This window comes from Penicillium subrubescens (assembly GCF_028828155.1).
Source record: "Penicillium subrubescens strain IBT 31985 chromosome Unknown utg000002l_segment0_segment0, whole genome shotgun sequence".
Taxonomy (NCBI): domain Eukaryota; kingdom Fungi; phylum Ascomycota; class Eurotiomycetes; order Eurotiales; family Aspergillaceae; genus Penicillium; species Penicillium subrubescens.
The window spans coordinates 5,369,045-5,385,297 of record NW_026643152.1 but is presented as its reverse complement, the minus strand read 5'-3'; the positions used below and the strand labels follow the sequence as shown (position 1 = coordinate 5,385,297).

The window sequence follows — 16,253 nt, the reverse complement described above, 5'->3', positions numbered from 1 at the left end:
TATGCACTAAATGTTACACTTTTGCACTACTAAAGGGAAGGCAATGTATTTAATTAAATGTGCAGCTGATAGCGACGGAACACAACCTCTGTAGGAAATTTTTCAAACTTTCGATAGTCGCATGAAACAGTGGAATATTGAAATTGCATACTGGGATGAGCGAGCTTTGCATGCAGCCAGTAATAATCTTTTGTGATCAGAGTCAAGAGCAGAATTTCATTTGTGTTAGTAAGAACGGGCAGTATCCAGTCTAGACTGGAGAAGAAAACAGACAGGAGAATTGCTGGCAAAACCCCTTTTGAAAACTAATTAATACAAAAGCGCTCCAACTTTATCTGGACATACATATCTTCCAATTTCTGGCCAGCCACCATAAGCTCCACTCGTTCACGAATGCCCAACTGTAACATGAGGCCCCAGGTTGACTGAACATAGAAGAACCGTACAGACACAGGAGAGGTGCGGAGGTTCTGAAGGCACGATATATCTCCACAATCACCCCTTGCAATCCAGCGACAGCTGTCATTGCGATTATTCGAGCTCTTTGTTACAATTTCTAGCATGATTTTCCGAGTTCGGTCTCCTGGGCTGCAGCCTGCGATTTCTGAACGCCAGCATATTCCGGTGGGATGACGGTGGCCTCGCTGAAGTAATTTGTGTCCTTCACACACTTAATGACCAGGAAATACATGATCGGGAATGAGGCAAGCATCAGCGTGGTCTGGACAATTGTTTGGTTCCTTTTTCGCGGCAATTAGCAGAGAATACTGTATTCATAGAGGTGCTTCACTCACAGATACGAAACTCTCCCTGACTCCATGCCAAAAGCGATACACAACCCAGCGCTCAACATGCCCTTGAAAAAGCCACCGTATCTTGCAAGTAGTCTGGGCTCATTACTGAACGCACTGATTACCCACATGACGATCATTTGGTCAATCGCATAGGCAATACCGGTAAAAAGTACCATGACGCTGAACTCCGCGTATTGAGAATCTGTCCAGTCCCAATCTGGAGAAGGCACATCCCGCCGTAGTTGGTGCTTCACTTGAATTCTGAGAGCAAGAGCCCAGCTAACAGCGACTATCACAACCGCAATGGTGAGTGCCATGATGCCCCGGACGCGTCTTGAAAACCGATCGTTGTCTAATACCAAGCCGTAAAGGAGGGTCGCAGGAATTTGGACGGCCCAGAAAAGAACACTATTTAGCGATCGCGTTCGCAGGTTGAAGGTGTAAGCGCTAAGTGTTGGTATCAAGGCCGAGGACATCTCCGTTGCTATCATCGGGACAATCAGAGCGACAATTTTCCTAGACACCAGTGAGCAAAGCAATATGATAGCAATTGTTGTTTTACGAACCAGTCCTTCATCAAATAAATGCATGCTTTGACTTCTGTTTTAAAGTCAGTAGCCTCGAAGATCGCTAGGTGAGTACCATCATCTCGGACGATGTCCTGTGGTGATCTAATAGTGAGAAGACTGTGCGGTTTGTGAGAATTAGAGAAAGCATATGCCGATGATCAGACTATTTTACTCACGATAGAACGATAGCCGAGGACATAATGATGATGAATGTCAGATAAACTGATGTTGGAACACCGGTCAGGCCAGTTTCGTTGATGCTGATTCCGAAGGCCACAAGTGCGCCGACTGTCGAGCCGATCGCGAGCAAAAAAAGCTGCCACGCAATGTAAGTTCCCTTATCTGCCTCTGCAGCATAGGCAAACTGACTAAAATTATCCATATACCATTAGAAAAGGGATCAACAGAAGGGAGTATTTCCTTACATGAAGCCCGAAACGGTCCAGAGTAAGCCTGCCCCGAAACCTCCCAGGATTCCTGCTGTCAGGGGAAACCAATCATGACCTGTTGCGTCGTAGTACCAGAGACTTGAGATGTAGAACGGATATCCAATAGCACCGATCTATCATCCGAACATTAGTAGGCGTTATCAACAGCTGGAAGATGCCATCTCTGGAGCGATAGGCGTGGAAGAGATGAGCTGACTGTCATTGTCCATCTCGGCCCGATCGTGTTCATAATACTACCACCGAAGAAACCAGTCACGGCGAAGACAGCGTAGATGGAGGTGTAGGTGATGGTTGCCACATGAGCCGAGCTGGGCTTTCCTCCTCCTGCACCGAGACCTATTAAGACTTAGCGATCATCGTTCATTGCCAATATGATCTTCAACTCCTCACCGATGACTGCCAAGTAGATCCCCACTGTCAGGAATAGGATAACTCCAGAAATAAAATTCTGCATCCACGGACTTGATTACCATATTTTCATTGTTAACAACGACCTGCGAGCGTGACTCGATCAGCATACCTTGTCAGGCGGAATTTCGATTTCAGCAACGCCATAGCGAGAGGTCAGAATCTTTCTTTCTGAGATGTGAAGGTTTTAAAAGCTATAAATGGATGTTTCCTAGATGTCGTACAGATCTGGAGAGTCCCAGCTGTCTTTATATTCTTGCCCCAGTGAGACACGAGGCCGGGGCAGACCAGTTTATGCTAAAGGTTCTCATCAGGCGATTCCAAACTTGGTCAACGTGCCTCCTCACTGGGCTTGAATAGCTCACAAGCTTACCGAAAACTATCAATAAATGTATGTACAAAGCCTGGGAAATGAGTGTGTTCCGTGGGTCAGGATCAAGGATCGCATTCCTGCCGAGATTCCTCGGCTTGAAGCTTCCCCATGTGGACAAAACTTCACCTGTACGATTTTTTCATGCTGGAAATCCTAGCGCCGGAGGGATATTTGAAACTTTTTTCTATGCTGACCAAGTAATAGTTATAAAGGAAAAAGAAGGGTTCTGAAATGAGCCTTCTTGTATAACCAGGAAGTGCACACTATTACGGTCGCCATGATGTCGTTAGAACGATTGGAGAATTGCTCAGCTTAGTTTCCCACATACCCCGAATTTTGCTCATGTTCCGTCAATCTTGTTAAATCAAATGAAGGCATTGGTTGTTGGTTGCGAATACTCTAATCAATATTTGCGTTGCAGTGGCTAACACCGTTGCCGAAGAATTTCGGCTACGGAAAGTTTAAATTCGGTTTCGCTGCGCTACTTGTACGACTTCCGCGACCAATTATAGTGCACGCTGAAGGCAAAAATGGGGGCGAAATCTCCACCCTTGGACTAGGCGAGAGAGCTCATGATGGGTCATGGACGAGGCTAGGCCATCAGCCTCAATGAGCTCACGGAGTCCCCCGCACCCCGCAATCGCTCTCCACGTCTCAAACGCCCCCCAGGAACCACTTGTGACTAACGATGTCGGTTGCAACAAGAGTTCCTTCAATTCTATCGAAAAGAGGATTCTCGCACGGCAAGGTCCAGTGAAATGGATCCCGACTCAGCAAAACAGGAGCGACTACGCAAACGGGCGCGTGTCGCATGCTCGTGGTGTCATGACCGCAAAGTCCGATGTGATGTCGCGATACAGGGTCTTCCATGCACCAACTGCAAACTTGACCGCCACGAGTGCCGTATCCGTATGACAAAGACTACATCAAAGACCCGGAGGTGAGGTTGCCGGGATGGCCATCCCTAGACGTCCCTGTTTCTGACAAGACTGGTAGCACAAGTCTCAACATTCGACAAACACAGGCACGGCTACCTCCCAGTCGCAGCATTTTCCAGGAAGACGGAATGAACCAAAGCCACCTGGTCAGAACAATTTCCTACGGCATCTCGTCCCTTGAACCTGTTGATGATATGTCAAACATGGCGCCTTTTCTATCAATGAACAGCGGCGCTGGTTTCCCCTACGACATGAGTGAGTGAAACTGGAGTCTTGAAACTGAATGATACTGACGTGAAGGATTGTGATAGACCATTTAATTCCGTTACCATTCGTCCAGACAGTACCAAACAATCCTGGACCTTCGGCCAACGTCCCTTTTGCATCCTACCAATTCCTGAAACTTACACGTCTTGATCAGTTACCCTTTGAAGATGTAAGCTTCTTAGAGTTGAAAGGTTGCTTCTGTGTTCCTGAGTCGCGTTATCTCGACATCTTTATCACAAAGTACTTCCTCTATGTTCATCCTTGTCTTCCTGTCATAGATGAGGCAGAGGTTTGGAGGATGTATCGCTCAAAGGGTTCCGATAATGTATCTGGACAACAAATGTCGCTTTTTGTGCTCCAGGCAATGTTGTTTGCTAGCTCTGTGGTAAGTGGTTATCCCATCCATCATTGCTCTTGGAACTTCAAAGCCAACTATGCATAGTTTGTCCCAGGACATATTCTCAACGCGGTAGGATTTTACGACATCAGGGCGGCTCGAACTGCATTCTACCAACGAGCTAAGGTAAAATTCAAAATGCGTCCAATTTTAATGCGATGCTAACCGGAATTGCTAGCTCTTATTTGATTTCGATACTGAGATCGATGTCCTGCCGAGGGCACAGGGTGCTCTTCTTCTCACATTTCAAACAACAGCTTTGGACTTCTTTTCTGGTACACGCTGGCTCTCAGTAGCAATGCAGTTGGCGAGGTCAATCGAAGCTGATCTATTCAGTCATGACCTCAGACGCAGCCACGATACAGTTGCCAAAAAACGGCTATGGTGGTGCATCATCCTTCGAGATAGAATTCACTCTCTGGCCCTGAGACGGCCAACACAGGTGGGCCTGGAACGAGGTGGGATTCCGACCAAATATTTGGATGAGGTAGATCTGGCGGACGAAATCCAGAACTCGCGCGTATATGACCCCAAGGAGAAAAAACAACTTGTCGCCATTTTCCGCCTCCAATGCGATCTTGCAATTGTCATTACAAAGCTTGTCAACATCACTTATGCTCCGCTTTGGGGAACTTTGCAACAGCCTGATTTGCACGAAACTTTCTATACTATTGAGAATGAAGTCGATAGAATGAAAAGTGGGCTCCAAAGGTGGCGAGACACTGCCGATGAAGTACTGGAAACACAGTCCACTTCCCTCGGAATTGCGGTCTTCAACAAGCTGACGCGGATATACTACGAGTGAGTCTATGAGAAATTTAAGATGCCCTGATTTTATTCCTGATGTGTCTACCACAGCTCCGCTCGACTTGCCGTCAGTCACTATGAGGGACTGATGTGGGAGACAAGATATGCAAATATTTATCCCAGCAAAATGCAATCTGTTAAAAAGGATATTGAAGAGGTCATCACGAGCTTGGCCAGGATCGTCAAAGATTTGATCACTCATGGGTTGGCAAGCCATCTGCCTATCAGCGTGTGAGTTCCATGGCGAAACATGTTTTGTAGACTAGCTGGAGACTAACTATTTCTCAGAGTGGCACACGTAGCGCTTCCACTTTTACTCAGTACCGTCGATTCGGGATTCTCTTCGACCCGCCTGCAAAGGGCTGGTCGGCGCCGCCAGTTACACTTCTACCAGGAAGTCATGCGGGTCCTTGGATCTCGGTATGAGGCCGCTGATAAGGTCTGCGCTTTCATCGACAGTGCTCTTTCGTTTTCCGGCGCAAAACTAGGTATCGACATTACGCCTGGCGGGAACGAATTGCTTCGCAACGACGAGTTTACCGAAGACCTCGATGATGCTGATGAGGGGAATCCTCCAAACCAGCTCAGATCAGTGGCGGGAAGCCGATTTAAAAACGTCTGTGAATACTTTGCACGACAACCTCGTTCATATCTCCGTTTGTCTTTGACATTGGATTACGCGCTTTATAGAGGGCATTACCCACTTCAAAGTGATATTGAACGGCTCTGGGGCGAGCTACAGCTTGTAGATACCCGACAGCTGTCCGATCCGCAGGTGCAGCAAATCACGCAAAGCGCAACCTCCTCGAGCTCGATCTTGCAACAGATGCCTGGAGAATTTTCAATGGATCTCCTAGACACTCAACATCTCTACTCGGAAAAAGACATTGGCTTTGATGACTTTGGAGACGGGCTTGAAACCTCGAATATGGAATATCTGACAAACGGCTTCATATCTCCCGCCAGCATGATTATGATGGACCCTCCGCTACAATGAATGTCACTCCCAATATGCTGTTTTCACATCTTGTTTGCCATAATTTTGACAGTCTACTGCTCGGGAAATCTTGAAAACACAGGAAGCAATTGAGATTATGCTATGGTCGAGAATGAGTCGCCAGCCCTGTCTTAAACACTAGATACCTTGCACGTGCCCGAATGCCTAGACAATTCCTGATGGAGACAAACGGCATCACTACAGGGCTAGAGTCGCAGGAAGTAGTCTGTCAATCGGCGAAGCCAGCGAAATTCATGAAAGTGTGAGTCTTGAGACCAGAGAAACGAACCAACTGGACATGCTTCAATCACTCTTTTTCGAAATGTCTTTCTGAATGTCTTTTGAATCATCTTCTTTCATAGTATAGATACCGTTCAATGGGTGACTGCTAGCATGATTTCGAAACTTTATCGGGGTTTCAAATTTGTGGAACCCCACTGAAGAAGGTACCTCTGTCGATGTTATCTCTTGTTCCAAATATAAGTCCGAACAAGAGGTACGTCACGCGATTTATTCAATCTGTTGAAGAGAAGGCTTTAAAGGGCAAATTGAGGAGTTGTTGCAATTTCTTGCCAATTTAGTATTCATCGTGGCGGCGGAAGTTGTTCATTCCATTTCCCACCTCCTGCCGACCCATTAGGGTCATATCCAGCAGGTGATATGTTGACAAGATGATCTCCAAGCCACGAGACGAGGTATCATAGGTGTGAAATACCTCGTCACCTTCCCGAAAGAACGAACATAGTCCAAAGTAGTCGTTCCCGGGCTTCCAGGTGACAATTTCTCCCTGTCCCTCGACTTCGGCCCACGCTTTGTGCGTTTTCGCAGAACTATAAAAAGGGAACTTCCAGCCCATCCGATTCCCGTAGGCGGTGACTTCAGACAAGGGCGCAGTAGCCACGGCGACGAACGAAGTATCCCTGCTCCAGAGGTGGCGGAGATCGGGGATATGGTCCATGCAGAATGAGCAGCCCACGCAGCCCTGGGTCTCATGGGGTCCCAGCATAAAATGGTAGAGGATCAGCTGTTTGCGCCCATCAAATAGGTCCAACAGGCTCTTCGTTCCGTCAGGTGTGTCGAATTGGAATCTAGCTGGGTCGTGGATGCGCACCATGGGCAATTGACGGCGCGACAAGGCGAGCTCCTGTAGCAGGCGGGTTGCTGCTTTCTCGTGCTGAAGAAGACGAGATCGAGCAGCCTGGTACTCTTCAGGGCTGACAATATTCTTCTAGCATGGGTGAGGGAAATCCACGGGATACTTGGGAGAGAAGCATACCTGGCTGTCCATTGCTGCAAATTGTGATACGATTAAAGAGTGCACCTGGCCAGAGCTCAATGCATGTCAAAATCATACGAGTTTTGTGTATAAAAAAACACCATGTCTCGCGAGTTTTGAAAGAAAAGAGGACTTCTTTAATGAAAAAGGACGAGCTAAGGGTAAGGGCCAATCGGCAGACAAGGCTTATTCATCACGTGTAACGTCGAAAGAGGAAATTCGCATCAGTGTGACGCGGTTGAGACGCGTTGTCGGGAGATTCCTCGTATTCGAACTCAAATCGTGGCGTTCTCGACTGGCGTGTATTAGCGCTCATTCGCTGTGGGACTCTCCTTGATCCAATATTCATGGATTCATGATAAATATACGAAGTGGCTGCATTGATCTAGGCCTCTAGGTGAGACTCTACTTGCCGCCTGCTCTCCATGATAATATTGTCGATGACGTACACTTACCATCCTTAACTCTCACAGCTTCCTGTGGGCAGTATAAGAGGGAGTAGATTTATTATGCTCCTTCACCTCCCTCCGAACCTTTTGTCTGGCGTTCAACTTATTCTGCCTCTAACAGCCTACAATGTCTACCGAAACCACCAACGCAGCTAAGGCCCAGTGGAAGCCTCCTCAACAAGGGTCCCCATGTTGGGTGGAGATCCCTGCACGGAATACCGAAAGACTTAAGGTCGGTTAGCGGTCATACGGCGAGGCTACTCTGATGATTTTTGCCTGTTGTGGTAGCAGGGTAGTGACTGGACCCCACTGACTATTTTGACTGGGAAGGCATTTTACGCTGCCATCTTTCCGTCCTGGGAATGGAGACCAGCTGAATCGGCTGAAGGCCAAAGCAAAGTGCTGCATTATAGCTTCGCTGAACCGAAGGGTAAGCCAACAGTGATGCACAGCCCACCAAAATCGCTTAATGAGGTTTCTGTCTAGGATTCACAGGAGGCATAGTCCAGATGCCGGAGGGTTGCGCTCCAACAGAGCAGATTATGGGTAGTGGGATGACCGTGTACTACTCGGTCGACTCCCTTGACATGGTCAGTCCTGGTGCCGAAATACTCCAGGAAATGCGTACATTTTCCAGAAGATTCGCAGGCTGATTATATCAGATAGAGAAGAGAATTCTTGAACATGGTGGTAGTACCTGTCTCAGCAAGACAACCGAGAGTTCACATGGGTGGTTTATGAACTTCCGTGATCCTGAAGGGAACCGATTCGGTTGCTACGAATTTCATCGTAGCTAGAGAGTCTTGGAGGGTATTTCGCAGCGGTTGCTTTCCCAACAAAGTGGGTCGTTTTGTTTTCTAGTCATCTTCTCTAAGGTCCCATGTAAATATGGGTCTATCTTTCATCCGAACGTTGCCGGCACAGAGTCCTTGTTAATTAATCGTCATGTGCAATGAAGTACATATAAGAGGGTGCTTTGTCCGGTTATTCCGATGGATGTCTCCTAGACTACAGCAATCTGACTCTTAATTTAGCCCATTTTTTATAAAACACTCTAACTCAGAATATGAAATGAGGCCTTCAGTCTTTGTGGCAACCATGTTGATTAGGGGAACTTTTGCCCTGCCTCCCCCCCCAGGGAGGAGAGTATGAGCAATCCTGCCAAAGGTCCTCAATTCTTTTCAGTCCGCTAACTATGAGCTACTACAGCTGTCTCAACTTCTAGAGTATTGCAGGCAGCAATGAGCCCTGTGGCAAGTGGTAATATGGCTAGATTGCCCTCCATGCGGGCTATGGTGACTCCCTAAGGTACTACACAGGCAAGAAACAGGCTCCCAGAGCCCACCGCGTCATCTCGTAACCTATCCCCTACTGTGCAGTCAGTCGCCCTGACTCCTTCAAGTAATCCATCAGCAGTTGTGAAATAAGAAATTTTTGGCTAACCTACTTGATACATTTAGTGTACCAGTTCCCAGTGCCTCGACCCTGAGTCCTACTGGGGGGGTCATTGGACATTGCTCCCTCGGACAGCATGACTGTGCAAGAGACAGAGATAATGCAGAATATTGGAGTACCTATGGCGGAGGCATCCTTCACCAACGACCCACGAAGCCTACCTCATGCGAGGTATCTCCAGTTGATAGGACCGCAATTCGCATCATAAGGAGTACCCTACAATCCCTTTCCACCCAATAATCAAGACCTCGGGAATCTTCTTTTCTTTTCGGGACGAGACCTCCAGACAATCTACGCAGAACTGTACCCAAACCAGCTACTTCCAGTCCCAGGAAATGCGGACCCAAAGGACGTGGCATATTTTGCAACAAATTTTGCCCAAAACAACATCTCCCACCCGGTGTATGCTACCATTGTACCTCCGTATGTTTGGATGCAGATTGTGGGCATCACGATGGGCAACAGCTTCGCCAGGAGTCCCGCGTTTCAAACCTTCGCGCCCACTGACCTCGGGCAAGCGGTATCGTGGGATATTGCAACTTTGTCTCAATCAGTCGACAACCCCTACATGACAGTAGTAAATAGCAACAATCTACAGGCCAATTCAATGGTCATTCTTGCAGCCATGGCTTATCAAAGCCAAAATGTGGTGGCAGAGAACCCCCCAATACAGGCTTATTCGCCAGTGCCAGGCGTACCGTTCGCCTATTCGGGACTGCAACTTCCTGACACTCTGCCCTTTTTAAACGGTCAAACCTCGGTTCGTATGGGAGGAGGTTCGGGACTTGTGACTGTTGAAAGTTTTTCGGATACTTATGCCCCGGAGCCATAGGAATTTTTGGTTAGGACAGGTAATTTTTATGTCAAAGATAGACTGTCGTTTTCCGGTTTTTGTCTTGTGCTTTCCGCTTCAACGGCGATTTGGTATTTCTAGTGTCAAGTCGTCGATTTTCATTCTTCGCTTCAACATAATCGTTGTTTTGAGTACTGTTTCTCTATTTCTTTATTCCTTAATTGCAGTAGTGAATTGCCCAATGCACACATCTACAGACTAGCCAGTCGTCGACCGTAGGTAGGGTACTATATATATCCCTACACCCCCTCTGGAAGGCCTGGTTTTACTACTACAAACTCACAATTTAGAAGGTGGCAAACAGTGAAGGAATAGTCGCTGGATCCCTATCTAAATATTAGGTAGTCCTAATTTAATCCAAATTCTCTGGGTGAGATTTCCCCATAATTCAAGCAAAGCGGGCAGAACCTGAGAATTTGGACTCGCAAAAGGACTATGATCCATGATCCAACAACTAAATAGTATTCTTCTACCACACAGCTCATAGTTTAATTTGACATTAGATTGATATTCTAAACACATTAAATTCGCAACCTGTCCAAACGATTGAAGTGTGAACCCCACAGGGGGCGGGTAAGGGATTTCAAGGGAGACTGCAGGCGATAGTTAAGACATTATGTTGCAAACTTCTCCCTTGGTAGATCATCCGGGCGCTAGATGCCTGGATTAAGGTTATGAGACTCGATAAATTGGATTGTGCAGATGAGATGAACCTTAGTCTGTGCCATGGTGAGACTTGCTGTGTTTACGGGCTTGTACTCGAATCTCTAACAGGATGCCTATCAGGACAATTACTGTATCGACAGTGCTGCCTGTGCCTCCGCAGACTGCGTAGACACTGGATCATTTTCAGTGGACCTCAGTTCTATATTTACGCAGCCTTCCAAACACAGGCCTGGACCTGGTTTCTGCGACAGCTAGTTTTGGCCCACTTGGTATGGTATTGAAGCTAGCGGACGGGTTATGATTCACGAAGGCTCTTCAATGTGAAAGGCAGTAGCTAAGTTTCTGAACAGCTGCGAAGCTAAGAGGAGAAGTCAGTGTTCAAGGAAAGCCGATGATTAGTCGCTAAGTAAATGCTCGGTTTTCTGTAGCAAGTAAGGAACTACCACTAACAGGAGTCTAGAGTTTGAGTGCCAGGAGATTTGGTCATTTGGTAATTTCCCCTGTAGATCCCCATTCAACTTGAGGAATAACCGTCATCCCGACGTAATTTGAGATCTCGAGGGCTTCTCTTAAGTGTTATAGACAAGTCTAGAGTATTATTAGCTATCTAGTATAATTAGTATATGTAGCATTCATCGCGCGACACGACATAATTTATTGTTGGTTCTCCAGCATTGCACCAGGTAGGGCCTGCCACTGGCATGACCGGGGATCGCATCGCCCACGGTCGGGGTGGATCCCTTGGGACGGAAGGGCTGTTCATCTACGCATGTTGATTGGTTCATACTGTGGATCTCATCCCCCTTTCGCGTCGGGAAACGGCGTGGCTGAGGTGAAATTGGTAATTTTATGGTTTTTATTTAGTTTTATTTGGTCTTATCTGGTTTTAGCGTTACTGTACGGAGTACCGCACGGGTGTTTGGTTCTGTTTGTCTAGTTTCATTTGCGTGCCCCCTTCGATAGTCATAATCCTCACTCTCATGGAAGACCTCCGATTCCCACTCACCTCCACCACCACCTCCAGTCATTCGTTGATTTCTTTTTGCAGTGAGGCTTCGGTCTCGATATGCTGCCGACATTCTTTTGCATTCCTTAGATTCTTCTTCGTTTTTTCTATGCCACATTCCTTATTACGTTCCTTTCGTTCCACGCGTTTACAGGCCTGCAGCCTCCTGAATTCTTAACGACACTCTCCCTTGGTTGTCGCCCACTCTCGCTTCACTTCAACTCCCCTCCAACTCCCAACCGACTGGAGTGCTCATCCTACTGCTGTCTGTCGTCGCCCCCCACACAATGAGGGTTTCTTCATTGTACGGGCCTGCGGCGGCTGGCATTTCGACCTTGTTTGCGCTTTTGCCGACCGTACACGCCGTGACCTTCAATGCGGTCTCCACCCCCGAAATCGACCTCTCCTCGCTGGGCCGGGTGACCATCACAGGCGACTTTGACGGTGTATCCCTATACCAATATGAGGGCCAGTCTGAAATCACCCAGCGCCAGGGCTCGTCCATCCTAACCCCGCTTCCCAATGGCATTCTTACGAACCTCTCGTCCGCCGACGCACAGATCCGAGACATGTGCGCCTTCACGAAAAAGGATGGTACTTTCGCGGGGATATTCGTCGGTGGTAACTTCACCAGCCTGGGAGGAGTCAAATCGACTGGCGCGGCCTTGTTCAATCCCAATTCTAGCCATGTTACAGCCTTGCCGGGCCTGACGGGCTCGGTCTCGACCGTACTCTGCGACCAGGACACCAACCGCGTCTACGTTGGTGGAGTCTTCTCCCACAAAAACACATCCAATGCCATCGCATGGTCTCCCAGCGATGGTTGGACCGAGCTTGAATTCGATGGACTCAATGGCCCCGTGAACTCGATCATCAAGGGTGATAACGGCCATATCATCTTTGGAGGATCCTTTGATGGTCTGGGTAACTCCACTACCTCGTCTAACAACAAGCAGATCCTCAATTTGCAGAATGCAACCATCACCTCCGACGCCGAATCCTCCCTGACTGGCTACATCGACCCCCGCAACGTGATCTGTTCGACTAGTGGCGAAGCGGGCGCAGGCAAGACTTGGTTGCTTCACGACTATGCTCCTGGATACTGGCGGGCATACTTTGGATTTACATTCAACCCGACTAAGGTTCGCCTTTACAACACTCACTTGGATGGACGCGGCACCAAGAGCTTCTTGTTCCGGGCCCTTCCTGACAATGGTATCATGAACATGACCTACACCGACGACTCTGGAAATACGGTTCACTGCGACTCGTCATGCCCACTCTCCGACAGCACAAGCGAAAAGTACCGCGATTTCACATTGGTGAACCCCGTCGGTATGAAGGGATTCCAGATCGAAGTTTTGGACTGGTATGGCCAAGGTGCTGGATTGAACGGCATCGAAGTTTTCCAAGATCAGATTCTGTCTTACGCCGTCGATGCGTTCAATGAACCGAGCTGCGCGGGACTTGATTACCCTTCCAGGTCTACTCGTACTGGCTCTTGGACTGTCGAGGATGCTGGCTACCTGTCCGCGTCAGTGACTGATTCCACTGACGCTGGCACCTCGGTCGTCTTCTACCCCGATATCAAGGAGTCCGGCAACTATACCATTCTTGTTTACACCCCTGGGTGTGTCCAAGATAACAGCTGCAGCTCCCGTGGCATGGCCAATGTTACGGCCACTGTCGCGACTGGTACCGATGCCTCGCAGCCCTCTCCCACAACCATCTACCAGACCAACGATTACGACAAGTACGACACCTTGTTCTCTGGCTATGTCGATGCCAGCAGTGACTCTTTCCGCCCCAGCGTTACCCTTCGTCCTATTTCTGGTCAGGGAGACATCACTCTTGTCGCGTCCAAGGTCCGGTTTGAGCTACTTTCCAACACCACCAGTGGCACTGGTGGCTTGAATGGTCTGTACGACTTTGACCCTTCCTCCAAGACGACCGCCAGTCTTGATAGTTCCGACATTAATGAGGCTGGCAACTCTCTTGACAAGGATGCCGTGATCATGAGCCTGGTTGAAAATGCTGGCGTCGTCTACGTGGCGGGCAACTTTACTACCAAGAAAATCCACAATGTCATGTCTATCACTGATGGTAACGCAACTGCAATGCCTAGCGGTGGTCTGAACTCCGAGGTGCTTGCCATGACCACACTCCATGATATTCTGTACGTCGGAGGTCTGTTCACCGATACGTCTGACGGCGGTGCCGATGGTCTCTATCATGTGGCTTCCTACTCCTCCTCTTCCAAGAAGTGGTCGGCCCTTGGTGAAGGCCTCAATGGCCAGGTCGATGCCATTTACCCAGTCCAGCTTAACGTGTCGACGGCCATCAATGAGACCACCATTGCCGTGAGCGGTAACTTTAACCAGATCCGCGCCACCAGTGACCACCCAGCCATCTATGTTGCCGGCTTTGCTATCTGGGTGCCTTCCAAGAAGGCCTGGCTGCAGAGCCTCAATGACACCCAAATGGAGTTTGCTGGTCAGCTCTCTGCAGTGACTACATACAACGAGACCACACTCCTTGCAGGAAGCCTCGGTACGGATGGAATCACCGCGTCTGGCGCTATCTCGTTACAAAACTCCAACGACCTGACCTTGGTTCCCCTGTCGATGAAGACCAATCACACTGCCTCCAGCGTTGGGGTTATCACAGGTGTCTTTGACACCGAATCCAACCGCAACTTGACCATCGTTGGTGGCCAGTTCACTGCGCTGAGCAGCGACGGATCCGCTATCCACAACGTTGCCTTCCTGAATGGCACTGAGCAGAAAATTTTCGGCTTGCCCCAGGGCTTGGACAGCAACTCCACTGTCTACTCAATGGCCGCGCACAACAACACTCTGTTCGTTGGTGGAAATATCACCGGAACCATCGCTGGCTCTAGTGTGAGCGGTATGGTGGCTTATGACTTGTCCAGCAACTCGTTCAAGAAGAGCCAGCCCTGGTCTCTGACTGGCAAGAATTCCAGCGTCAACTCCATGGCCGTCAGACCTGGTTCATCCGATCTTTTTGTTGGCGGCAGCTTCGAATCCGCTGGTTCGCTCCCTTGCAACACTGTCTGTGCTCTGGATACCTCGGTCAACTCATGGAGCTGGCCTGGTGCGTCGATTAGCGGTTCTGTCCTGGCCCTTAGCTGGGCTAGCTCGAACACCTTGTATGCTGTGGGTGATATTGAGATTGGCAATAATAAGACTGTTGTCGCCACTTTAAATCAGAAGACGTCGACTTGGACCGCCTTGTCTGGTGCGTCTACCTCTGACATTACGGGAACCGTGACTGCCTTTGCTCCTGCTAGTGAAGATATCTCCAGCTTTTGGCTTGGCGGTACCTCCACCAACGGCTCGGCCTTCCTCCTGAACTATGACGGATCGAAGTTCCAGTCTGCGGGCTCTTTGTTCGCCAAGGGTACGACCATTCGTGGCCTGGAGATCCTTCCCATCACCCAGGAGCACTCGTCTGTCTCTTTGTTGAAGAACGACCAGTCGCTGTTGATCATGGGCGAACTCGTCATTCCAAACTTTGGTAATGCCTCTGCTGCTCTCTACAACGGAACAGCTGTCACGCCTTTCATCCTTTCTTCCAAGTACAACGGCGAGCCTGGTAGTATGTCGCAATTGTTCACGGAGAAACAGAACCCGTACACCACCTCAAGTGAGCATCTCCAACATCTTCTCCTCTGACCACCACTGACTCCGTTCCAGCTTCCCACCACTCCAATGGCATCGTCGTCCTGGTTGCCTTCTGCTGCGCTTTGGGCTGCGTCTTCCTCATTGTCGCCGCCGGCGTCATTGCAAACAAGATCCAGCGCCGTCGCCAAGGTTACAGCGCCGCACCCCAGAGCTTCGGCACAGACCGACCAACCGACATGCAGCGCGTGCCGCCAGAGTACCTCTTCAACTCCCTGCGCCATCCCAACCCTGGCGCCCCAGTTATCTAATGAATGCTCCCCCACCTTCTCCTGCTTGCACAAAATTCTCTTCTTCCGCCCTCTTATCCTCAAGAAAAGGCGTCCCGTTTGATCAACAATTTTTCTTTTCTCTTCTTTGGAAGCAACGTCTGCTTATACCCACCCCTTGCAACCCTTCCCTCACTTAATGTCTGAATTCCTTTGATTTTGCTAGCGCGCCTCGTGTTTGTTTTCGCGCTGGCCTTGTCTCCTCGCGAGTACTATTTTGTGTGTGTGTGTGCTCTTCTGGCGGATTGTGACCCGCCTTGACTTTGATCCATGTCCTCGATTCTCCCTATTGTGCATATGCTGTTGTACATGTGTACAAGTGACATTTGTATGTAACTTTGTGAATACGTCCTGGGGACGTGGATAATACTACGATCTACCTCGTCTGATTCAGTTCCTCCTTCTCTTCTAAAATCGTTGTGTAGATTGGGCCTGGTCTTCATTTGGTCCGGGCGGGAACTAGGGTCCTAGGGGAACCTTAAAAGCTTACTGCATTTAAGTTCTGGAAACCCGTCGATGGCTTTTTCAAGGCTGATGGGACACTAATAGACGGACATAGATTGGACCAAAAATCCCCCG

At 48.9% G+C, this 16,253-nt stretch overlaps 5 protein-coding genes across 5 annotated transcripts; 3 read left to right on the top strand and 2 right to left on the bottom strand.

The window, feature by feature from the left end:
• Positions 1-556: 556 nt before the first annotated feature.
• On the bottom strand, positions 557-2,367 carry N7473_003280 (membrane transporter; the record flags this gene model as incomplete). The annotated part of the gene is made up of 8 exons (XM_057149220.1): positions 557-740; positions 795-1,310; positions 1,361-1,465; positions 1,540-1,731; positions 1,789-1,925; positions 2,009-2,148; positions 2,203-2,273; positions 2,333-2,367. 8 exons carry the CDS (start codon positions 2,365-2,367, stop codon positions 557-559), a joined length of 1,380 nt encoding a protein of 459 aa, XP_057012874.1.
• A 984-nt stretch (positions 2,368-3,351) lies between these two features.
• Positions 3,352-5,999, top strand: N7473_003279 (Zn(II)2Cys6 transcription factor; the record flags this gene model as incomplete). The annotated part of the gene is made up of 7 exons (XM_057149219.1): positions 3,352-3,533; positions 3,590-3,786; positions 3,843-4,183; positions 4,241-4,321; positions 4,374-4,996; positions 5,054-5,233; positions 5,291-5,999. The coding sequence occupies 7 exons, from the start codon at positions 3,352-3,354 to the stop codon at positions 5,997-5,999; spliced, it is 2,313 nt and encodes a 770-aa protein (XP_057012873.1).
• Positions 6,000-6,576: 577 nt separating this feature from the next.
• N7473_003278 (DUF899 domain-containing protein) lies at positions 6,577-7,287 on the bottom strand (the record flags this gene model as incomplete). The annotated part of the gene is made up of 2 exons (XM_057149218.1): positions 6,577-7,227; positions 7,276-7,287. The coding sequence occupies 2 exons, from the start codon at positions 7,285-7,287 to the stop codon at positions 6,577-6,579; spliced, it is 663 nt and encodes a 220-aa protein (XP_057012872.1).
• Positions 7,288-7,851: 564 nt separating this feature from the next.
• N7473_003277 (VOC family protein) lies at positions 7,852-8,521 on the top strand (the record flags this gene model as incomplete). Its single annotated transcript, XM_057149217.1, has 4 exons — positions 7,852-7,956; positions 8,055-8,154; positions 8,211-8,314; positions 8,387-8,521. The coding sequence occupies 4 exons, from the start codon at positions 7,852-7,854 to the stop codon at positions 8,519-8,521; spliced, it is 444 nt and encodes a 147-aa protein (XP_057012871.1).
• A 3,413-nt stretch (positions 8,522-11,934) lies between these two features.
• N7473_003276 (uncharacterized protein) lies at positions 11,935-16,059 on the top strand. Its single transcript, XM_057149216.1, has 2 exons — positions 11,935-15,370; positions 15,421-16,059. Exons 1-2 carry the CDS (start codon positions 11,992-11,994, stop codon positions 15,654-15,656), a joined length of 3,615 nt encoding a protein of 1,204 aa, XP_057012870.1. The 5' UTR covers positions 11,935-11,991; the 3' UTR covers positions 15,657-16,059.
• The last annotated feature ends 194 nt before the right edge of the window (positions 16,060-16,253 follow it).

Excerpts from the sequence above, each read along its gene's own strand:
- N7473_003276 (XM_057149216.1), top strand. The coding sequence starts at position 11,992 with ATGAGGGTTTCTTCATTGTACGGGCCTGCGGCGGCTGGCATTTCGACC. Across the intron at positions 15,371-15,420 it reads GAACCCGTACACCACCTCAA|CTTCCCACCACTCCAATGGC; the intron begins GTGAGCATCTCC and ends ACTCCGTTCCAG.